Genomic DNA, 25,381 nt, shown 5'->3' with positions numbered 1-25,381 from the left:
GCGGAGGCAGGAAAAATGGTTAGTCGGACACCTTTTCGAGAAAGACGTAGAGAACTTAGCGATCTGTCATAGGCTGTCATAGGCTGTCATAGCTAATAGTTTAAATAAATTAAGAGACGTAGTAGGAAATGGTCGAGCTTGGAGTTGAACTCACGACCCATAAAAATACACATGGCAGAAGCGATCGCCGTTAGATCACCGAACTCGCTGTAGTTAATTAATGTCTCCTAACAAGAGCTGTTTCCTTGTTATAATAATTTCCTTCATGTTTTTCACATAGCATAATGATTGCTATTACCTGAATTAGTATATAAACCATACACTGGTTTATGTACCATTTTCTGCTGGCAAAGGTTCATGCATCAGTCTTCTATGCTATTGTTCAGAAACTTATAATGTCAATCACACAAATCTGTCCGTCTTTGTTCTATCAAAAAGATATAGCTGCCACTTCTTCGAATTTATCAATTGTGATTGATGACTTTTGGCCCACGACGAAACTGATCATAATTAATGAATGGTGCTTCCCTGACCGAACCAACCGAACCGAACGTCTCAATCATCGATGCCATCCGTTCGGTCAGGATTGGTGTGTTGTGCATTTTAATAAGTTCAAGACATTGTTGTTTCTTTTTTCACTTGTTGCCTCCGCAGCTCTAAAACGCCATGAATGACGCATTTTTTCGTTGCCTCTATCATCGTTTATGATTTATTCGACTTCCAGTTTTGTCTACGCATGCATCTTGTTTGTTTTTAATATGTACTTTGTTGGGTTTGCTGCTATAGAAGCCCTTCTTGTTTGCATTCGTGCATCACGTTTGGGTGTTGGAATACCAAATCACATTCTTGTCGTTTGCCAGCGGTCATAATTTATTACATGCTTTCTTGCTGCCTCATAGAGGTGTGACTAGTCAGTGAGCTGCATAAATACGAATCATCCGCATTTTATTCACTGTTCGCTTTTTTATTCGGAAGATCATCGACCTTCCGCGACCATATTTAACTCTCAGTTGAATGTATGATCAACATCATGAGTAACTGTGTTGAGCCATCATCATGGTGAAATTAATGTGCTGCGATTAATTTAATCAAGTGTCACGCTTAGTTTAATAGAACACGGAAATCGAGACAAGTTGACATTAGTCGGATGTATCGCATTAGACACCGATTAGGCACATTCGTTGCGTGAACTACTCTCTGGGTCAGAGCTGTGATCACTAAATTTTCTGCAAGGCGCCCAAGAGTGAACACGAACAGTGTGACAGATTTAGATTATGGAATTGCATTTTTTTGGAGTTACAAAAAACACGTTTACGATCTCCTGTAGAATAGCGATAAGATGAGCGGATATAAAGTAGACCATGTCGACGGTGGATAGATTTAAACGGTGGATAGACTTCGGAGTAATTAATCAATATATTATTTTCTTGGTTTTAAGTAAACTAAATCTATTGTGGAATAAGAAACTATTTTGAAGTTTACTTAGAGGAATGTCTTTGCTTGCCACTAGACAATTATATTATACAGAGTACTGTGGTTCAGTCTTATACAATGCTTGTATATACCCTTTGCCCCACAATAGATACATATTTTAAGGATAACTTTCTTACTGTGTAGATCTAGGAATTGAATTAACAATATTTTGCAAAATTTGAACAGCTTACTCCAATTGTTCTTTTATTTAATAATAACTTAAGTAAAAAGGGGTTTTACTTACTTATGGATCCTGTACACCTCCGGTGGTGCAAAAGGCCGACTTGAAAGATCTCCATCCTGAGCGATGTCCAGCTATCGCTTTAACCGGTTACCAGGTTAGATTTCGGTCGACTTCTTTTATTTCTTTATTGAGGCTTCGCCGCCATGAGCCTCTGTGTCTGCCCTGCCTCTGCTGCGATGTCCCGCTGGGTTCCAGTCTAATGCTTGTTTACAGATTTCGTTTCCGCCCCTACGTAGAGTGTGGCCGACCCAGTCCCACTTCCGATCCCGAATCTCTGTTGCTATCGGCCTCTGGTGACAATGACGATGGAGCTCGTTGTTTGAGATCCAGTTCTGAGGCTACCAGGCCCGAATTATATACCGCAGGCATCTGTTGATGAACACCTTAAGCCATTGAGTGTTCTCCACTGATACACACCATGTTTCGCTAGAGTATAGCAGCACAGATTTCACAGCACAGCGCCGTTGAGCGAGGAGTGCAACGTCATCAGCCAATTCAAAGTCGTTTAGGTGCTCCATGGTTATAGGCTGCCATAGCAGCCCGCGGTTTGGTTCACAGTCAATCGCACCTACCAAAATCTCGTCGATTACGATGAGGAACAGTAACGGTGATAGAATACACCTTTGCCTTACACCAGCTTCGACCCGAATAGGGTCGAACACGACCCCATTGTGCAGCACTCTACACGAGAAGGCCTAGTACTGTGCCTCGATGAGGCCGATGATTTTCTCAGGAACCCCCTTGCGTCTCAGGGCGCCCACATATTCTCGTGATTGATGAGGTCGAAAGCTTTTTCTTAGCCAATGAATACCAAGTAAAGGGACTTTTGGAATTCATTGACCCGCTCCAGAATGATACGGAGCGTGACAATATGGTCCACACAGGATCTTCCGGTACGGAATCCGACCTGCTGCCGCCGGAGAGTCGCATCTATCTTCTCCTGAATCCGGGCTAGGATAACTTTGTATATAACTTGGAAAACGGTACACAGTAACATAATGCCTCGCCAGTTATCGCATATAGTCAGACACTTTTTGGGCGCCTTCACTAAGATAACTTGCATCCAGTCGACCGGGAAAGTTGCGCTGTACCAGATATTACGAAATAAACGATGCGATAGTTGAGCGGATGTCATGGGGTCAGCTTTGAGCATCTCGGCTGATATGCGTTCGACCCCTGGGGCTTTATTCGATTTCAAGCTTTGAATAACTGTTTGAATCTCTAGCAGTGATGGAGCTTCGGTATTTACGCGTGTTATACGTTGGATCCTAGGCAGATCATGCCGAGGTGGTGGTGGCCTGGCTGGTACATGAAAAAGTTGTTCGAAGTGCTGGAACCAGCGTTTCAGCTGGTCAGTTGGGTCGGTCAATAACTGATCATTCACGTCTTTCACAAGCATCGTTGCATTCATCTTCGCCCCGCTTAAGCGTCGTGAGATATTGTAGAGGTGGTGAATGTCGCCGGTTCTGCGGCTCTCTCCTTCGTCACCCAGAGTCTTCCCACGCTTACTTGCACGCTTAAAGTAAATTACACATCGCATGAATAATTTTCACACATGACGACGATGACACGAGAGAATAGCAATCTGTGTGAAAATTATGTGTAAGACATGCACAGTCGCTGAGTAATGTCTTTTATTCTTTTAATATGTGTAAGAAACTTTGCTTCGAACTGTCAAGTTCATTTTGATCGCCATGATGGCGGTTGCGTCCGGCATGCATCGCAAGGAAAATGACTTTTTCTGTGGATTTTCGATATGTTTCGATACGATACAACTAAAATGTGCGACTATAAACATCGCACTTTAGTTTGGTCATATCGAAACAAATGGGGACTCCTCTGAAATAGTATAAAAATGTTGCGATAATTTTCAATTTACATGAAAAAATATAATTGAGGTTAGGTTCGTTTTCCGACCGCTCTCTCACTGTGTGAGATGAACTCATCGGAAATCGTTAACCGTCAATTACACAAAAATGAGTAACATGGCAGTTACTCATAATATGTGTTGTTCCAGGTTAGGCCCGTTTTGTGTGAACAAAACACAAAATTGTGTGAATGACTTTAAGCGTGTGTCCCGTCAACATGAGCCTTTTACTCTCTCTTCTCTCGGCTTTGGCTCCTCTGGTTTTTGATCGCTCTATTGCGGCTTTGGCTTCTCTTCGCTTCTCTATCTTTCTCCAGGTTTCATCGGTGATCCATTGTTTTCTCTGGGTGCGCAGTTCGCCCAGATTGTTCTCGCTGGTGGCGATGAAGGCATTCTTGAGAGCGGTCCATTAGTCTTCCACGTTGCCACTTTCCGGAATATCTGCAGCACGCGTCTCCAGTTCTTCAACGAAGGATCGTTTCACCGTGGCATCTTCCAGTTGGCGTGTGTTGAACCGTCGTCCAACTCTTTCCTGCCGACGAATTCGCGCAATGTGCAGGCGTATTTCGCCGATGAGGAGGTGATGATCATACGCGATATCGGCACTACATTTATTCCGTACATCAAGAAGGCTCCGTTTCCATTTTCGGCTGATGCAGATGTGGTCGATTTTATTTCCTGTAAAGCCGTCACGGGAGACCAACGTGACCTTGTGAACTGGTCGATGAGGGTGTAGAGGTGTGAGAATACCTCTTTCGAATTTAGTTCAGTTCGGTAAAATGAACGGTCACCCGAGGACTAACTGCGCGAATTGAGAGTAAGAAGAGAGAGCGTAGGTTAAAGGTGATGTAACCGAATAGGAGAAATATAGTGGTTGTATACTTTCGATTGTGAACTGGAAAACAAGTGTTTTAATAAACCTCCCACCGAAATAAGGATTTAACAGTGACGACAAGGATAAAATAGTAATTTTTTTTTCAAGAAACTTTACCGCGTGTGTGTGAAAATACGTGATTTTTTTTTAATTGCGTGCAATTTTTAATTCGGACGGCCGTATCACGTAAGTGGTTTTTGCCGTATTTTGTTTCACCTCGTGTTGATTTTTTTCCCGCTTCAGCTTGATTTAAGTCGTTTAAGGTAGTTGATTCGCTGAATCATTTGACCTAACGCGTAGTGCATAGTTTTTCTACTCGCTGAAAAAGTGTGGATAGATATATTTAGAGAACAGCATTTTGTCGAGTACGCCATTGAGTCTTTGTTAGAGACTCTTTTATGTCCGACTGCTTTTGTTTCTCACCATTTTGCGTTTTCCTTTTGTTTCATAGTGAGCACCGATAAACGCCATTGACATCGTCATAGATTGCAAGTTGAGTGCACCGGACTCATGTTGAGCATTTCACCCTAAGTGTCAGAGAGGAAGCGAAGTGAGTGGCTTTCCAGTGAGTGTGCTAGACGACAAGCCGTTTGTTTACAACCGGGTGCAGTGAATACATAGAAGTGCATCTCGTGAAGTGAAGAGTAGCTGTTGGTGTGGTGTTGCTAGCGAAAGCCTTCCAAAGGAGTTATTTGTTGCTGTTGTTGCTGTATGCTGTTGGCGTGCCCCGACGAAGGAAGAATTTGCTGCTGCTGTTGCTGTTGGATGAGAGGATCTTGTCTGTGTATTTTGAGTCAACGGTTTGTGGGTTTGAGTTACCACCGCAGGAAATCGGGCTGTTTTGTTTTTGGTTTGGTTTGGACGGTGCAGTTGCATCGTGCCTAGGGTGTTTGCCCTTATAACAGCCCTGGTATTTCAGGATGTCTATTAATCCAACGTCTGAGCCGTTCATTACGGGAACGATACCTTTTTCTCAATATCTTGAACAACTGGAATGGTTGTTTGAACACAATAATTATGCCGAAGACAGATATAAAACATCATTTCTTGCCGTTTGCGGTACGGAGGTGTTTTCACAATTGAAGCTTTTGTTCCCGGGACAGAGCTTAAGAGACTTGTCTTACAAACAGATTACCGATAGATTAAAGCAACATTATGACAAAAGGACTCGGATGTTATTCACAGCTATCGTTTTGGACGCGTAGACAGAAGCAACACGAAAAGGCAGTTGATTTCGTTTTAGATGTAAAACATTTAGCTGAACAGTGCGACTTTGGAGATTTCAAAAACAGAGCAATTAGAGACGTTTTGGTAATCGGATTAAATGATCGTAATTTACAGAAGAGGCTTTTCGATGAAGACGATCTAACGGCGGCTAAAGCTGAAAAGATCATTGTCAACCAAGAGCTTGCTTCAGATAGAACTGAGATTTTAAGCAATGATGATGAAAAAAAGTTGGAATAGTAGCTCGTTTAGGTCATAAAGAAGACCGTGCTTATCGAGAGACAAGATTCAGGAATAGAAGTAGGAGTAATAATCGTCAGTTTAGGAATCGATATGGTGGAAATTACGACGACAAAAGAGACAGCTATTCCGAAGACCGCTTTTTGTGTTCCTACTGTAAGAAGCGAGGTCATACTCGAAAGTATTGCTACCGTCTAAAAAGTAAAAGTCCGCGTAAACCTGAAACTAGTGTAAAGTTTTTGAGTTCTCCAAAGCCTTCTAGTTTCGGTACATATGGGTTGTTCAAACGCTTAAAAGAAGATTTGGAAACAGATTCTGAAGATGATATGCCGTGTTTGATGATCTCATCTGCAAATAAAATCAGCGAACCTTGTTATGTAGATGCAACGATAGAAAAGCGTAGATTGACCATGGAAATAGATTGTGGATCGGCCGAAAGTGTCATCTCCGAGGAATTGTTTTTGCGAAAGTTAAAAAATCTCCCCATAAAGGCCTGCAATAAGCGTTTGGTTGTCATTGATGGGAAAAAGCTGAAAGTTGTTGGAAAAGTTCAAGTGCGGGTGCAATTAGGCGACATCCAGAAGGAATTGTACTTGGTGATTTTGCGTTGTGAAAACGATTTCATCCCATTGATGGGGCGTAGCTGGCTGGATGTTTTTTACGTTGGTTGGAGAAGCACTTTTGAGAAACCCATTGCGGCTGTTGACAGGATCAATTCGATAAATGACGACGACGCTATTATTGAGCTGAAAAGTCTCTTTGGCGGGCAGAGTTATTTCGGCACACAAACGCCAGCTTAAGGTTGTGCCAGCCTCTCGCCGAAAGGTCTCCAAGCGTTTTGCCTTTCAAGGAGAGAGTGCCATTTTGCCAATCGAGGTAGATCGAATGGCATTGGAGGACGATATCGACACGCCAGCGGTTGCGCATAACAGGAAGCGAAGGCGAGACGAAGATTACAGCAGCACTGACGATAGCTCGGATTTCTACGGTTTTGCGGCCGATTCTTTCATTTTTTCGGGGGAGGATGTTGGTCCTTCCAACAATACGAGGCATACGCCGATCAACGAGAATCGACGTTCGAAGAGAAAACGTATTAAAAAGAACAAATCGGATTATGTGTATTACTAGTTCTTTATAGTTTAATAATAATGAAGTTATATCAGAAATTAAGTGTAATTTACGATTAAGCATGTCAGTTTTGCTAGTGCTATCTGAACAATTTCTGTTAAAAAGTATAAATTTGAATTGTCTGAATGCCTATGATTTTCTATCTTAAGGATGAAGGAGTTGTAGAGGTGTGAGAATACCTCTTTCGAAATTAGTTCAGTTCGGTAAAATGAACGGTCACCCGAGGACTAACTGCGCGAATTGAGAGTAAGAAGAGAGAGCGTAGGTTAAAGGTGATGTAACCGAATAGGAGAAATATAGTGGTTGTATACTTTGGATTGTGAACTGGAAAACAAGTGTTTTAATAAACCTCCCACCGAAATAAGGATTTAACAGAGGGAAGAGCGATCCCCGATCACCATGTCGTTATTACAACAAAATTCTGCGAACAGCTCTCCGTTTTCGCTTATTTCTCCGAGACCATGGCGTCCCATAATTTTTTTTTTTTTTTTTGAAGAAGGAAGAAAGAAGAAGGAAGAAGGTAGAAAGAAGAAAGAAGAAAGAAGAAAGAAGAAAGGAGAAAGAAGAAAGAAGAAGGACGAAGGAAGAAGAAAGAAGGAAGAAGGAAGAAGACATAAGGAAAAAGAAAGAAAGAAGAATGAAGGAAGAAGGAAGAAGAAAAGAAGGAAGAAGGAAGAAGAAAAGAAGGAATAAGGAAGAAGGAATAAGGAAGAAGGAATAAGGAAGAAGGAATAAGGAAGAAGGAATAAGGCAGAAGAAAGAAGGAAGAAAAAAAGGAAAAAGGTAGAAGGAAGAAGGAAGAAGGAAAAAGGAAGAAGGAAGATGGAAGAAGGAAGAAGGAAGAAGGAATAAAAGTAGAAGGAAGAAAACAGAAGAAGGAAGAAGGAAAAGGAAGAAGGAAGAAAGAAGAAGAAAGAAGGAAGAAGAAAGAAAGAAGAAGGAAGAAGGAAAAAGGAAAAAGGAAGAAGGAAGAAGGAAGAAGAAAGAAAGAAGAAAGAAGAAGGAAGAAAGAAGAATGAAGAAGGAAGAAGAAAGAAGGAAGAAGGAAGAAGGAAGAAGAAAAGAAGGAAGAAGGAACAAGGAAGAAGGAAGAAGAAAGAAAAAAGGAAGAAGGAAGAAGGAAAAAGAAAAAAGGAATAAGGAAGAAAATAAGAAAGAAGGAAGAAGGAAGAAAGGAAAAGGAAGAAGGAATAAGGAAGAAGGAATAAGACAGAAGAAAGAAGGAAGAAAAAAAGGAAAAAGGTAGAAGGAAGAAGGAAGAAGGAAAAAGGAAGAAGAAAGAAGGAAGAAGGAAGAAGGAATAAAAGTAGAAGGAAGAAGGAAGAAAACAGAAGAAGGAAGAAGGAAAAGGAAGAAAGAAGAAGAAAGAAGGAAGAAGAAAGAAGGAAGAAGGAAGAAGGAAAAAGGAAGAAGGAAGAAGGAAGAAGGAAGAAGGAAGAAGGGAGAAAGAAGAAGGAAGAAAGAAGAAAGAAGAAAGAAGAAGGAAGAAAGAAGAAGAAGGAAGAAGGGGTAAGGTGAAGAAAGAATCAATTTTTCACTTTTTGCTTCTTTTTGCTAATTCGGCCTAATGGCCATTCGGCCTAATGACCGTTCGGCCAAATGACCATGCGGCCTAATGACCATTCGGCCCAATGGCCTGATACCGCACATAACATTGGATTAGAGTAAGGTTTCGGTCCCGTGTTCTAAATCTGGCAACGATTATCCTTTCACTTATAGGTTCCCACTTCGTAAGCGCAGAGTGTGCCTGAGCGCTGAGTGGGAAGCAAACTCCACGATGCTGGGGAGCGTGTTCACCTCGTAAACCAGAGTATAGCAGAACTTGTCCCGACGGCGTTCTGTGTTCTCCAAAATTTGGCCAACGGACTTCACTCAGTCCCAGGATCTCAAGCTTCATGCGGCGTGCCTCATTGGCAAGTTGTGCCAATTTACACCCCAATTTACACGCAACATCTTCCAAAAAGCACCTTGTTTCTAATCAGTTTCATTAAAGGCATTGGAAAAACATCAAAGCACGAAAAAGTTGCATCAAGATGTCACGTTCGTTCAAGAAAACGTTCGAGTTGTGATCAATGTTTCATTAACATTGCAAAGCAGTACGTGTTTGACATTTGGAAACAAACAACCAAAGAGTGCTGCACTTCATGTTGCAAACACGAAATAAAATCATCAAGTTATATATTTTTTACCATGTAACTTCAATGCGTCTTTAGAAATTTATTTGTTTGTTTATATTAAGTTGCAGATACGTTGAGTGTGTCTTCATGTTTAATTTAGCATCGTTCAACGTTTTGACAACTCACATTTTTTCTGGTGATGGTGCAATCAAGAAACAGAAAACCCGAGTACAAAACTTCATAATCGTATGGTTTTTATGGTGAGTCAACATGCAGTCCCTTCGAAGTGTTGAATGGTGTTGTGGTAGAGTCCATAAATCGAATCCAGTTTTTTATTTTTATTTTATTTTTTTCCGCTGTAGTATTTTGCAACATTATTGCAATTTTACTGCAATCGAAGGATGTTTCCGTAGGCTCCACCTCTTGCGCTTTTTAGATTGCAAGAGAGTTATAATTGATGGCACATACGCAGATTGTTTTCTTCCGAATAGTAGCAACACAGTGAAATCTTCAGTAGTGAAACAAGTCGTGCTGCTTGGGACCCGTGTACAAGTGATCGAGGCCCAAATCCACTGGAATTTTTCTCGAACTGAATACTCCACTGTGCCGTATTGTCCGAGTACCGAAGATAGATCCTCATCTGGTAGTTCTGGTGGAAGATCAAACACCCGAACATACCGAATACTAACATACTTCCCGCAATAATCATTCGAACTTCCTACTAGTGAAACAAGTTGTGCTGCTTGGGCCTGCTGGGCTAGGGTTAAAACGTTTCATGTTCTTATTCGTGTCCGTTGTTTCGCACTAAGAGCAGTCCGTATTCTTTCTTTATCGGATTCTCGAACAAATTGATGTTTTGGGAGCAGTAGGTTATTGGCCCAAGGTTCCTTATCCACCGGGATGGGGCTGCCATCTTAGGCATAGCATTACATACTCAGCCGCTGGAAACCCGAACAGACGCTGTTGGAGTCTCCTTGGTGAACAGATGCTCGATCAGTCGGGTCAAATTTGCTTAAAGTCCCACCCAACACTAGGACTAGGCTAGTGCGCTTGGAGCGGCACACGGTCGCTTTGAAAGGGCCTGCTTGGAGACACATGCAGTTTTTTAATAGATTTTTAACAGAGCCCACTGTCGAACCCCACCACATCCTAGGCAGACCCCACAGGACGCACCCTCTCACTCTAGCTGATGTCAGAAGGACAACAGTGCCCAGGCTGCACTACCAGCTAAGTACGCAACCCTTAGCTGGCGGTCAATTGTTATCGGAAGACCCGTGGAAGCGGGAGTACTGGAACTCGTAAGGACCAGAGCTATGTTAGGCCCTCTTTTCCGGATGTCAACTCACCATTTCGTAGGGGTGTTTCGCATTAATAGTTACATGTGAACAAAAATCATATTTCATCGTAATACTTTGATTTATTTTGCTTGTATCAGGACAAAATAGGTAATAACTCAACAGTTCGGTTTTGTATATCGTTTTCAATCATTTAGCAGTCGAATATTACGACTTTCGACACTTTCCGCACTGATGTTCTCTCATGCTGTTTTAATCTCTTTCACGAACTTCACAACAGTTGCTTACGGCTTAGTGATTACATCGCAAATTATCATGCCGAAAACAATTTAAAGACAATTTAGGTCTCAATAAAGAGCAGTCCCCCTAGAGTATATGAGTTTTTGCCTTTATTAATCACATTTTTGTGGATTATCTTGCGCGTATCATGGAAACGTTAAGTTTACTGCACAAAAATATCGATTGTAGGACTTTGGATGTTGTTAAGTAGGTCCGTCCCGTATCCGTCCCGAAAGGGTTAACAGGCTCCGAAAGAAAGACGAGAACAAATTTGCTGAATCGAATGACGTTTCAGCTGTAACTCGGTTTTAGCAGACACGCCGAGGAATTCGTCTGTCTCCGATCTCTTGGATCGTCCTCGATTTGCCCTCTAAGTCACGTACAAAGCTCAACATTATGCTGTTCCGATTTCAACCGATAATATCGTTTCCGAGCCTTGCGCAATCGTTTTTCCATCAGGGTTGTTTCATAATTTTTCGCCGCAATATGGATAATATGAAACGAAAAGAAAAAACCCTGATTAATCCACCTAGCGGTGTTGGTGCCTTTCTCGTGCAAAAATTATGAGTGAGTGCTTTTTAGCGTGTTTTGCGCATAGAAAATAGTATTTTGGCCATAACTTCTGATTCCATAGTCCAATCTGGCCAATTTTCAATAGCAAACAATGGGACAGGATTCTCAGTCGAATGGAACTTGTTGCGAGTAGTGGTCAATGCTAAGTTCCAAAAAGTGTGTCTACAAAATTTTGTACACATACACACATACACACAAACAGACATCACCTCAATTCGTCGAGCTGAGTCAATTGGTATATAACACTATGGGTCTCCAAGCCTTCTTGTTTTTTGGAGTGATCTTATAGCCTTTGCGTATACTTAGTATACGAGAAAGGCAAAAAGGTTCAATTTTTAATCAATTGACACCATTGTGGCAAGAAAAGGTGACCTTGACAATTCCCACGGCACAGCCTAGAAAGATCATCTTAATACGCTTGTGAAAAATCTAGATAAACTGTGAACGAAATCTGCTGCAAAAGTTCCAACCACACTAGAATCATCTAAAAAATCCTTCTTTGTCATTTTTACTCTTTCTTACAGCTATCACTGGTTAAACTCGCATCAGACAATACCAACAAGGACTGGAAACTTCACGATATTCGACGATTCTGCCAACCACCCGAATCTCTGTTCTGGAATTGTTTGAACGTTACTCTAGCTTCCATCCAGCGAGGCATCACGTGGCCGGGCCGAACATGCTGTTCGTTGGGAATGTCTCTGAAATGCCAAAATACATGTGCAACAGCGTCTGAGAAAGAAGACCTACTGGTAGGGTGTCGACACAGTGACGAACAGCGTTTGTTCGATTGTATCCAGCGGCAAGAAGATGGTGATAGCTGTTGTGGACAGGCCCGAACATCGGAGTGCTTACAGGCATGCAAAGATGTCTTTAGGTTCAATCAAACGCCCAACAAACATCAACGAGAGCTTGTGCAGAATACCTGCAGCAATAATAACACCGATGTTCTGCAGTGTATTAGAGAATATGTCGAGGTCACCGTTAATGAAAACTTGAAACATTGTAGGTACTATTTTGATGATCATAAACAAAAATTACTTCATTTCAACACTTTTTCAGATCTTCCCTGCTGTGATCAGACAGCTGATAATCAATGCAAAAAAGCATGTCGAGAAACCCTATTAGAAGGCAGCATTACCGAAGAAGAAACTATCGACGTTCTCCAGAGTGCAGGCTGTGGCGTTCCACTACCTCACGATCCGTTGTGGAAGTGCTTCTTTTCGTTCGGTAAAAACAAGGTAGCATCAGTTAATTCCAACGAAATATCTCGCATCAATCAAGTGGGAATGGATTCGGCAAAATTGCACTGCTGTATGAAAGCCAACTCAACCAGGTGTCGTAAGTTTTGTATCGCAACGTACTCAAATGAGTGGACTACAAATTTGGCGGAATTCGACAATAGTTGTTTGCTGTCGAAGGATGAGTTCAGTATGAAGCAATGCGTTGATGAAGGTAAGGATTATTACGCTCGCTAGTGTTTTATTGAACCGTGATCAATAATTGTTTCTTTTAGTGGACGAACCATGTGAGCTGGGTTGTGACGGACTCTCGTATTGCAGCAATTTTAATAATCGTCCAACGGAACTGTTTCGCAGCTGTAGAGCTCAATCGGATAACGCAGCTCTTAGTGATGTAGAACAGTGGAAGGAACAGCGTATTGTCAAACTACCCGGTATTAATTTACCAATACGAAACATTAGTGAATGTTCGTTGGAAACGTGGAAATCGATTGCATGTTTGCTGCAGATAAAACCTTGCACTCGAAGCTATCATACAAACCGTATTTGCAGAGAAGATTGCTACGAAGTGTTGGGGCGTTGCGTGGACTGGAATAAGATAACGTTGAAGCACTCGGTAGCTTCTCTCTGTCAGATGTTTTCTCCGAATGATGACAGTGAGTCGGAATGTGTATCACTGAAGAGATATCACGAGCCCAGCGATGTTATGCTGAAGAACACCGATGTATTGTTAGTTTCACCTTGTAGAGGTAATCCATGCAACTCGAGTCAAGTGTGTATTGTAAACCGGGACGGGACATTTGGCTACAAATGTGTAAGCGGTTGTCCTCTCGGAGAAGCGTCATCTTACATGGTACCAGAGGGGACATTTGTTCGCATTCCGGTGTCGTCCACTGTGAAAGGATGTCTTAAAGTCTGTCGATGTGGATTTGGAGGGCGGATAGAAAAGTGTCAGCCTATTCCGTGTATAAACTATGATGCATGCATTTTGGCAGGAAAGCGATTCGACCATCTATCGTTCTTTTACGTCGAATGCAACATATGCAGTTGCTTCGCAGGTGAAATCACATGTACGAAGAAACAATGTCGTATACCGGGTATCATCAATAGATCGTTCACTACGATGCCGTGCAATTGTCCCGTGCATTACGTTCCGGTTTGTGCCCGCAACGGCAATACATATCCTTCGGCGTGCATAGCCAAATGCGCTGGAATTCAAGACGGGGACATTCAATTTGGACCATGCCGGGCACGGGACCCATGTGATGGAGCAGAGTGCAATCCGTTTTCAGTATGCATTCCGGATAGAAACATTTGCTTATCAACTATGCATAAGCCATGCCCTCAGCATCAATGTGGTAAGTTATTTTTTTTATGATTTCGAGGGTTTCCAGTAGCCTTGCTAGCAAAGACGTAGTTGGTGGGACACCTGCCAAAAGAATACAGTTATTGCGAATCGGAATAGTCACAATTCTGCGTGGTGGGACACCCGCATTCAAAAGCTTTTTTCTTTGCGTGGGTGGGACGCCCGCAAGAAGAATAGTTTTATTGTGGGTCGGAGTGATCACAACTTTTCGTGGTTGGATGCCAGCACTCAACAGTATCTTCATATGTGTTAGTGGGACGCTCACCAGACGAGTGGAGTTTTTTTTTTGTCTTTATTATCGAGACTTTCAGCCCGAGGCTGGCTCGTCTCGTAAGACGAGTGGAGTTATTTTGGATCAGAAAGATCACAATTCTGCATGGTGGGACCCCGCATCCAAGTGTTTTTCCTTGACGATGGTGGAACGTCCACTAGAAGTATGGGATTATTGTGGATCCGAAAGGTCACACGCTCTCCAGAAGTTTGGTTCCATTGAGAGTAGATATGCGCCCATGATGAAAAGCTGTTTATCGATATTTTTACGGATACGGTTTCTTGTTTTTATTATATGGATTTAGTTTGACAAATACTACATACTTACATTACTTACATGTTAACACAGCGAAATAGATGTGTTCGAAGAGAGTAGGATAGTGAAAGTAGTAGTACAGTCAATCATCCGTGAGTCGATATCGTAAATGTAAATATTGAGATGTTGAATAGAAAATCCTTGGAAAGCTGTTTGAAGGGACCATCACAGTGACCCCGAACATATTTTTATAATATGGCAGAATTAGCCTTGATGATTCGATAACGACTCATAGAACATCTGGTCATGGAGGTTTGACTGTAGTCATGATTTGTTGTATAAATTAAATAGGGTTATTATAAATGTTACTTCCGTTGCGAGTCAAGACGCCACTGCACGGAAGTGTCTTGAAAGTGCTTTTTCATATTTGTCTTTTTACCCACAATGATGCATCCCAGTTGTTTTTCGATTACAAAATAAGAAGCGAGCGTGCAATAACGTGCTGGAAGTAATCCGATTGGGTGTCCTACGAACGTCTGAAGCACATAAGGCTGGATAATCATAAGACTGAAATCTAAAAAGGCAGGAAGTCTCAAAAGGATTTAAGTGTCAAAAGGCTGAACTGTATCGAAAGGCTGAGACTGGTGGGATGTAATGAATTCCAACGGTGCGAGGCAGTACAAGTTGAGTTGTTGAGTAGTGAAAAATGAGTTCTAAAGAAAAAAAAGGAATGGAGAATAAGGGATAAAATATTAGGAGTAAAGAACAAAGAATAAAGAATAAAAATAGAAGAAAGAAGAAATAAGAAGGAAGAAAAAAGGCGGATGACAGAAGAATGAGGAAGAAAAAAGAAGAAAGAAGGAAGAAGGCAGAAAGAAGAAGGGAGAAGAAATAGGAACATGGAAGAAGATGGAAAAAAGGTAGAAGGAATAGAGAAAAAGGAAGAAGAAAAAGGAAAGAATGAATAAGGAAGAAGGAAGGCGGAAGAAGAAAGAAGAAAGAAGAAAAAATGGAAGATAGGAGAAGGAAGAACGAGTAAGAAAAAATAAGTAAGATAGAAGTAAGAAGAAACAGGAAAGAAGGAAGAAGGTAGATGGAAGACGGAAGAACGATGAAGAAAGTTGAATAAAGGAATAAGGAAGAAAGAAACATGGAAGAAGGAAAAAGAATAAATAAAGATGGAAAAATGAAGATGGAACAAGAAAGGAAAAAGGAAGAAACAGTAAAGAAGAAAGTAAGAAAGAAGAAAACTGGAAGAAATGAGGAAGAAGAAAAAAGTATGAACGAACAAGGAATGAGGAAGAAAAAAGAAGGAAGAAGGAATAAAAAAGAAAGAAGGAAGAGAAGAAAGAATGAAGAAGGAAAAAGAAGGAAGAACAAAACAGGAAAAAGGAAGATGGAAAAAGGAAGACTGAAGGTTGAGGGCAGAAAGAAGGAAGACAGAAGAAGAAAGATGAAATAAAGAAGAAGGCAGAAGAAAAAGAGAGAAGAAAGGAGGAAGAAGGAATAAAGGAGGAAGCAAGAATAAGGAAGAAGAAAGAAAAAGGCACAAGGAAGGAAGAAAGAAAAAGGAAGAGGGATCAAGGAAGGAGGAAGAAGAAAGGCGGAAACAGTTAGGAAAAAGAGAAACGAAGGTAGACAAATTGAAAGAAGTTTTAAAAAAAGACAGAAGAAGGAACAAGGTGGTAGGAAGATACAAGAAGGGAGAACAAAGAAGGAAAAAGGAAGACAGATGAGGAAAGAATAAAAAGAAGGAAGAAAGAAAAAGGAAGTAGAAAGAATACAGAATAAAGAATTAAAAATATAGAAGTTATCTTGGTGAGAATTAATAACCGAATACAATATATCTACAATATAGCTATCTTTGGGGTGAATCTATGACAAAAGGTTGAAAAGACAAAAGGTCGAAAGGACAAAAGATCGAAAAGACAAAACCTCGAAAGGTCAGAAGGCCGAAAGGCACAGAAGGTCGAACGGGACAAAAGTTCCAAAAGGACAAAAGGTCGAAAGGGACAAAAGGTCGAAAAGTACAAAAGGTCGAAAGGGACCAAATTTCTATCAAGAACAAGTTTACAACAAGTTAAGTGTGTTCCAAAAGAGTTTATGAAATGCATTTAACTTCAAGCAGAAATAACGCACTCATCTAATCAATCAAAGTTGAAGAATGAGCAGTTTTCAAAGAAGGAGTAATTACTATAAGACAATATATTGAATATCTAGATAGTTCTGAAAGAGATAAAAAGGATTATGAGAAGATAAGAAATGAATAAAGCTTGTATTTCGCTAGACAGAGTTGTTCTATACAGTTGGCAAAAAATGCTCTTTTATTTTTCACTATTTTTAACAATTAAATAAAATTCATCCAATTAGTTTCAATTTTACCAATTAGTTCCAATAATACATGAATATCTAGGTTTTCTGAATGTCACTTCGATTTGTCAAAATACTGCATACCGCAGCCACGCAGGTGCACGCATTGAAAATGCACCGGCGTATAATACACGCCGACAAACATCCATCTATTAGTGGTACTCATTGAATGAATTTTATTTGATTGTTAAAAATTGTAAGAACAAAAGAGCAGAGTTTTTGCTAACTGTGTAGAGCAACTCTGATGCGAGATTTTGTCCCATTCGACATTTTGTCCTTTCGACCTTTGGTCCTGTTTGACGTTTTGTCCTTTCGACCGTTTGTCCAGTTCGACGTTTTATCCTTTCGACCTTTTGTCGTTTTCGACCATTTGTCCCTTCGACTTTTTGTCTTCCGACGTTTTGTCTTTCGACCTTTTGTCCTTTTGACCTTTTGTCCCAAACCCCTTTAGGGTAATGTGACAAATACGGTCAAAGCACCTAAGGCAATTGCGGATCAATCACACTCATACACACTCAGTTTTTATTTATGCAACTAGGCAAAATTCGCACAGCCTGACTGAGCACAAACTGATATCCCGAAAAATATGAGGTTCGGCTGTGCCAATCTCGGTAAAAGTTGAACGAATTGCTTGTGATCCCGGCATCAGGTATCAGAACGTCGGCTCAGGAGGCACGTTCCCCTCAATTTGGGAGATTTGTGCCATCGCCTTCACTGGCCTTTCTCATCATTTACCTGACGGAAAAGGAAGTGAAAGGGGAAAGGAAGAGGAAGTGAAGTTGGAAAGGAGAATGGAACAGGTTTCTGGGGAAGGAGGATACATTCAATAATACATACATACGTTGCATTTTGTAAAACGCAATGAAACGCGAAGCATAAAATATACTGGATAAGACACAATGCAATTGCATATGATATACCATTTATAGGAAAGCCAATTATGTAGAATCACACGCATTAAGTACACTGTTTGTCATGATGACAAATATTTGTCAAGTCTGCCTGAGATCCATGTCGATTTCTAGTCAGTCTGATAGGTGTCCGGATAAACTTGACAAATATTTGTCAATATGACAAACAGTGGACTGCGGGCTTTAAGTTAGGGGAAATGGACGAACGTCAAAGACGAAACACAGAGTACACTGTGAAAAACGCATAATGCGAATGCATATAGGTGACAATTTGATGAAAAACTAAGTAAAAAAAACATATTCATAACCCCACCCTTATTTAACCTCAAGTTGAGATTAGACAAGAGTAGCCGAAGCCGAAACACAGAATACACTTTTTTCCACAGTGTGCGAATGTGCAGTGCATCATGCGAATCCATATAATAGGTGACAAACACAAAGTACATAGTAAAAAAATCGCATAATGCAAATCCATATAGGTGGCAATTCATTGAAAAACTAAGGAAAACACATATTCATAGCCCCACACTCATGTTGAGATTGAACAAGAGTAGCCTAAGCCGAACGTCAAAGGCGAGACACAGAGTACACTGTGAAAAACGCATAATGCGAATCCATATAGGTGACAATTTGTTGAAAACTAAGTAAAACACATATTCATAACCCCACCCTTACTTAACCTCACGTTGAGATTGAACAAGAGTAACTGAAGCCGAACGTCAAGAACGAAGCACAGAATACTCTGTGAAAAACGCATAATGCGAATCCATATAGATAACAAACACAAAGTACATTGGAAAAAAAGCATAATGCGAACCCATATAGGTGACAATTTGTTGAAAAACTAAGTAAAACACATATTCATAACCCCACTCTTATTTAACCTCACGTTGAGATTGAATAAGAGTAGCCGATTGTCTCGGAGAAGCAAAAAGTCAACTACACCATAGCTCCGGTTAGCGCAGCGAGGGCTAAATACTACTCTGATGCGAGATTGATTCTCTCCGTTTTTATCCGTTATCCGTTTTTATCCGTTATCCGTTTTTATCCCTTTCGACCTTTTGTCCCATTCGACATTTTGTCCTTTCGACCTTTGGTCCTGTTCGACGTTTTGTCCTTTCGACCGTTTGTCCCGTTCGACGTTTTGTCCTTTCGACCATTTGTCCCTTTCGACCTTTTGTCCTTTTCGACCATTTGCCCCTTCGACCTTTTGTCTTTCGACCTTTTGTCCCAAACCCCTTTGGGGTAAGGGGTAATGTGACAAATACGGTCAAACCACCTAAGGCAATTGCGGATCAATCACACTCATACACACTCAGTTTTTATTTCTGCAACTAGGCAAAATTCGTACAGCCTGACTGAGCACAAACTGATATCCCGTAAAAAATGAGGCTCGGCTGTACGAATCTCGGTAAAAGTTGAACGAAATGCTGTGATCCCGGTAAAAAAAATTAAGTATGTATTCTCTTTCCTCAAGCACGTGCTTCCTGTTGTAGCCCATAGTATCGAAGTGTGTGGCCGATGATTACACAGTTCGCGCTCAACTCCCGAGCAGATTAGACGCATTCGTGCTTTTTGCAACCGCGGGAGCCAATCGCTGGCGTATATTCGTTTTCCTTCTTTATTTTCGGAAGTGATTTTTTCGCGAGTGAAGCCCTTTAAATAGTTTCGAGTCGTTTTTAGTTCTGCCGCCTTCGCGTGCAAATGTCCGCGATAAAACGACGCGAAAACACATTCCGCATTGACTATGCGAATGTGCCGAAGAAGCCATTGTCCGAGGAGGTTCACCAATTCGTTGGTGCAACGTTGGGACTGAAGCGAGAGGAGGTATTGCGGATTCAGTACAGCCGTAGCCTCGGAATTGCTTTCGTTAAAACCTCAAGCCTAGAAACGGCACAACGTATTGTCGAGGAGAATGACAAAAAACACGAGATGACAGTAGATGGCAAGCCATACAAGTTGCATTTGGCGATGGAAGACGGGGCGGTGGAAGTTAAGCTCTTCAACCTCTCTGAAGATGTAACGAATGGCAAGATCGTTAAATTTCTCAGCGGATACGGAGAGGTTCTCTCCATGCGCGAAGAGACATGGGATGAAAAACATTACTTCGCCGGATTGCCGACCGGTGTACGAACTGCCCGAATGATCGTGATAAAAAATATTGCCTCGTATGTCACAATAGATTCAGAAACAACCCATGTGGCTTACTATGGGCAGCAACAGACGTGTCGCTACTGTAGTGAGTCTATACATAACGGCGTCTCGTGTGTACAGAATAAAAAATTACTGGTACAAAAACTGGCGGCGAGTAGCATCTCCTATGCAGACGTAGCAAAAAACCCACAGTCGGCACGTACGAAGTCACACACCGCAAAGAAACCGGCTGTAAATCGCATCTCGCCGCAACCAACTCAAGCAGATGCCGTGCCATCGACGAGCGGTACAATGCCCCTCCGCCCCTCCGGTGGCAATAGATCACTACCCAGCGCTGGTAGATGCATCTCAAGAGGGCAACGAAAACGAGTCATGGACTAGAATCACCCGCAGATCGGCACTGCAGAAAAAGCCGACGGCAACGAAACCGACTCATCCACCTCCAGCAAGCGATCACATAAGCAGGTGAAGAAAATGCGATGTGACGAAGACAACACTCTAGACCTCCTTCCATAAGCCATCCTCTTCACCAGTTACAATATCGGTACGATAAACGTAAACACGATCACGAACACGACGAAGCTCAATGCGCTCCGAACGTTTATTCGGACATTGGAGCTGGACATTATTTTCTTCCAAGAGATCGAAAATGAGCAATTATTGTTACCGGGTTTTAATGTCATTGCCAACGTCGACATCTCACGGAGAGGAACCGCCATAGCGCTGAAGGACCACATCCAATACTCACACGTAGAAAAAAGTCTGGATGGCCGCCTCGTTGCAGTGCGCGTGCACGATACCACACTCTGTTGCGTTTATGCCCCATCCGGCACAGCCTATCGTGTCCAAAGAGAGAATTTCTTTAATAATACTCTAGCGTTTTATCTTCGCCACCGTACCGAGCACGTTATTCTGGCAGGAGACTTCAATTGCGTGTTGCGACAAAGCGATGCGACGGGACACAATATGAGTCCATCGCTTCAAACCGCAATTCAACAGCTACGACTACATGACGTTTGGCTAAAACTGCGCTCAAGAGATGCTGGTCATACGTACATCACTGCCAATTCTTCGTCAAGACTAGATCGAATCTACGTATCTGGTGGTTTATGCGAACAGCTGCGAAACATCGATAAACATGTATGTTCATTCACCGATCACATGGCTGTCACATCTCGTATTTGCTTGCCGGATTTGGGTAGAGAACCTGGCCGTGGCTTTTGGTCACTTCGTCCGCACCTGCTCACCGAAGAAACCCTAACAGAACTGCAGTTACGATGGCAATTTTGGACTCGTCAACGACGAAATTACCGCAGTTGGATGGAATGGTGGATACAGTTTTGTAAACCGAAAATTGTTAGATTCTTCCGCTGGCATTCGAAGCAAATTTTCGATGAATTCCACCACGCGCACCAAACTCTCTATTGCCAACTGAGACAAGCTTACGACCGTTATTATCAAAACCCGATCATGCTATCAACAATAAACCGCATCAAGGGGAAAATGTTGGCATTGCAACGAAGATTTACCCAATCCTTCTTGCATATCAATGAGCCAATTCTTGCCGGTGAACCATTATCTATCTTTCAACTCGGGGATCAGAGAAGAAAACGCACAACGATACTGCAGCTAGATGATGAAGGAGGCGAAACCATCGACGATTCTCGAGCCATAGAAGATCATATCCACCGATACTTTTCCGAACTATACTCCGAAGGAAGCAGAGGAGCTCAACAACATGATGATTTCCAGTGCGACCAGATTATCCCCGAGAATGACGCGGCGAATGTTGCATGTATGAATGCAATCACCACAACAGACATTTGGAACGCAATCAGAACAAGTGCATCCAAAAAATCATCAGGGCCCGATGGTATACCGAAGGAGTTCTATTTACGTGCATTCGACATTATCCATCGCGAGCTGAATCTGGTGTTGAATGAAGCTTTGTCATCAAACATTCCGGCCAAATTTGTTGAGGGTGTAATTGTGCTGGTTAAGAAAAGAGGAGCTGGCAACACGGTTGGCTCATACCGGCCCATCTCCCTTCTCAACTTCGACTACAAGCTGCTGTCTCGTATACTGAAGTACCGCTTAGAGAATGTGATGAAAGAACACCAAATACTGAGCAATGCACAGAAATGTTCAAACACAAACAAAAACATCTTCCAAGCCACATTAGCGTTGAAGGATAGGATTGCTCAGCTAACAGCGCTTAAGCAGGTAGGCAAATTGGTGAGCTTCGATCTCGATCATGCGTTCGACCGTGTGAGGCACTCATATCTCTATGAAACCATGCGCTCTCTCGGTTTCAACCATCAACTCATAGCCCTACTTTCCCGGATTTCGTCCACCTCCGCCTCTCGCCTGTTAATAAACGGACATCTGACGACATCTTTCCCAATCCAGCGATCGGTACGTCAAGGCGACCCGATATCGATGCATTTGTTTGTGTTGTACCTACACCCGTTGGTGATCGCTTTAGAGCGTGTATGCGGTAATGACTTAGTCGTCGCATATGCAGATGATATCACTGTTGTTGCCACATCTGAATACAAAGTTCATGCGATGCGTGACTTATTTATTCGATTCGGACATATTTCAGGAGCGGTCCTGAATCTACGTAAAACAACGTCCATTGATGTAGGATATGTGAATGGGAACCCGATAAACGTAGACTGGATTAGAACGGAAAATGAAATTAAAGTATTAGGAGTGAAATTTACCAACTCGATTCGACGTATGATCGCTCTAAATTGGGACACGCTGGTTGGTAAAGTAGCACAACAAATTTGGCTGCATTCGACACGCACGCTTACGATTCACCAGAAGGTAATACTTTTAAATACGTTCCTAACATCCAAAGTCTGGTATCTATCTTCATTATTACCTGAGACGAGACCTGCAAAGAGGAAAAAATGTAACTTCAGCTGCTGCCAGTCAACTGCTGTCACGAACTGTCAGGTGCAACCAGCAGCTTTTTGAGTGAAAGTATTGGTATCCCAAATAAAATATTCCTCATCATTTTTGTTTTACCAAGACTTTTTTACTTTAACGAGTATTACAAACCTTCCGTTTAGCTTGTTAATAATCAGTAATAAACCTGTGTTTTGTTCCCGGTATAAAAATCCTTATGAAAATGAATTAACTATTTCGTGAATTGGATACACTTTTATTGTGCTCAGAAGGGTCCACCTGGGGCTTAGGTGAAACAGTCAAGTAAACAGTTGAAACTCGATGGTCAACTGTGATGAAAAGAAGAACAAGTGTCAAAACAAGAGAAAAGAAGCAGCGTCTTTGCAGGTCTCGTCTCAGATTATTACCACCAAACAATGTACACACCGCAAAAATAACCTCCACCATGGGATCTTTTTTGTGGAGGCGGTATCCAGCGCGTGTACCGATACAACAGCTAGCAAGACCCCTAGATCAAGGAGGAATAAAGCTCCAGCTTATAGCTTTGAAATCTCCAGCTCTTCTAATTAACCGCCAAATACAGGAAATCGACTCAACCCCTTTTTATCGGTCCTACATTACACAAGCGAATCCTCCAGCTCCACCTGCAGATCTTCCTTGTTTGAAAAAAATCTTGCAACTATATCCTGGCTTGCCACCTCAAATCCGACATAGCCCTTCATCCGAGCAAATCCATCGCTTTCACATAGACCAAACCGATAGACCAAGGGTTGAGCTCCGTCACCCAACTGTGGATTGGAAGCGAGTGTGGTTGAATATTTGCAACAAGAAGATGACATCCGCCCAACGCAGCAGTTTTTACCTACTCGTCAACGAAAAGATTGAGCACAGGCAGCTTTGGTACACCATCAGACGAGTCGACAGCGAAAATTGCATACACTGCAATATAGCTGTTGAGACGATTAAACACAAGCTGAGTGAGTGTCAACGAGTGACGGCAGCGTGGACACACCTTCAAAGGATGTTAACAATGGTCATTGACAATCGTATTTTTTCATTCGAAGATTTGATCCATCCAGTGCTAGCAGGAATTACAAATAGAAGCAAAACGAAAATTCTTAAACTATTTATAAATTATGTCACCTTTATCATAAATTGTGATTATGCAGTAGATGTTGATGAATTAGATTTTTACCTCCACGTTGAATTGTAAATAATTACCTTGTAACTAGTTTTAAAACCATATTCAAATAAACAAAATTTTACAACGTTAAAAAAAAAAAAAAAAATTGCTACAACGACTTAAATTGATAGCGTATGGCTATTGCGTCTAAGTGAAGAAGCGCTTTGCCCCGTACACTCATTTACCCGTAATGCTGGGTAGACACCTTTACGTGGTGTGTTACGGGGTAAGATCTACCACGGTTACATTGCCAGCTACAGGCAAATCCTGACCCAACGAATACCTTCCTCATTATCCAACTCCGTGGTACTTATGAGGGTGTCGCTAAGTCGGTGGCCTCTCGTTAAGTAAGTATTACATCAACACTTCCTTCCTCTCCCTAGTTACGGTGAAGATGGGCGTGGCCAGGAGTAGTAATCCTCATGCTTTTGTTATTTTCGTTTAAGACTGGAATAAAGGACCACTCCCCTTCTTGATTTCTGATAGCATTCTAGATAAGGATCTCAAAAGTAAAACATGAGTATCACTAGTGTCCAATCTACGAATTACACCATAACAATGCTAATGCTAAAAGCGCTTTGCCTCGCACACTCAAAGGATAATTTGTGACGGATCGAAAGATTTCGAAGCAAATCGTCGAATGATTCCGAAGCAATTCGTCGAGGTAATCATTACAGGGATTCCGATCGTCGAAAGAGATTCCGAGGCAAAACGTTGAGAGACTCTGAAGTAAATCGTCAAGGGATTCCGAAGCATTTCTTCTAACGATTCCGAAACAAATCTTCGAATGATTCTAGAGGAATTCCGAAGCAATTCAACGAGAGATTTTGAAGCAAATCCTCCATCGATTATGAAGGGTATTTCCCAAAGATTCCCAAGGGTATTCCTCAACGATACCAAAAAGAAACCAGCGTGAATTCTTTTGGATTCCGGTTGGAATACTTCAATGATTCTGAAAGAAATTCTTTAGAGATTTCAATGAGAATTCTTCTTGGATTTTGATGAGAATCCTTCTTAGAAGCTGATGGGAATCTTTCTCAGAAATGAGAAACAAGCTCATTTGTCTTCCACTCATTTCGTTATGATAGGGTGAATACCAAAGATAACTCTTTTGTCTTCAAACGTTTTCAGTACCTAATTCATTATGCTATATGTTGAAAATTGATAACACTGCTAACTAACTTTTCAAATCCTAAGGGGCCTATTTTTTTTCTAGGGAGGGCTAAGCCAACCTCCCTCCCAGGCCCTTCCTTATTTACGCCAATGCTTTCAAGTATCAGTCTTTTGTTATTTCAGCCATATGTAAAATACATTCCTTTTTCAGCCTTCAGCCTTTCAGTCTTATGTGGAAGTCCCATTCCGATTATACATAATATGTCAGAAGTGTGATTTTTTCTTAC

The 25,381-nt window shown here is 41.6% G+C and overlaps 1 protein-coding gene across 9 annotated transcripts in view; it reads left to right on the top strand.

Moving 5' to 3' along the window:
- Positions 1 to 25,381, top strand: part of LOC134223771 (reversion-inducing cysteine-rich protein with Kazal motifs) — a 102,371-nt gene that overhangs the window by 74,388 nt on the left and 2,602 nt on the right. For all 9 annotated transcript variants that reach the window (XM_062702957.1, XM_062702956.1, XM_062702963.1 and 6 more), the window contains exons 4-6: positions 11,839 to 12,319; positions 12,377 to 12,769; positions 12,831 to 13,913. In XM_062702957.1, the coding sequence (XP_062558941.1) occupies positions 11,839 to 12,319; positions 12,377 to 12,769; positions 12,831 to 13,913 (1,957 nt within the window). The remainder of the gene's footprint in view (positions 1 to 11,838; positions 12,320 to 12,376; positions 12,770 to 12,830; positions 13,914 to 25,381) is intronic.

Source organism: Armigeres subalbatus, chromosome 3 (genome assembly GCF_024139115.2).
Source record: "Armigeres subalbatus isolate Guangzhou_Male chromosome 3, GZ_Asu_2, whole genome shotgun sequence".
Classification (NCBI taxonomy): domain Eukaryota; kingdom Metazoa; phylum Arthropoda; class Insecta; order Diptera; family Culicidae; genus Armigeres; species Armigeres subalbatus.
The sequence above is the reverse complement of the archived record's forward strand: the minus strand, read 5'-3'. Positions and strand labels throughout refer to the sequence as shown.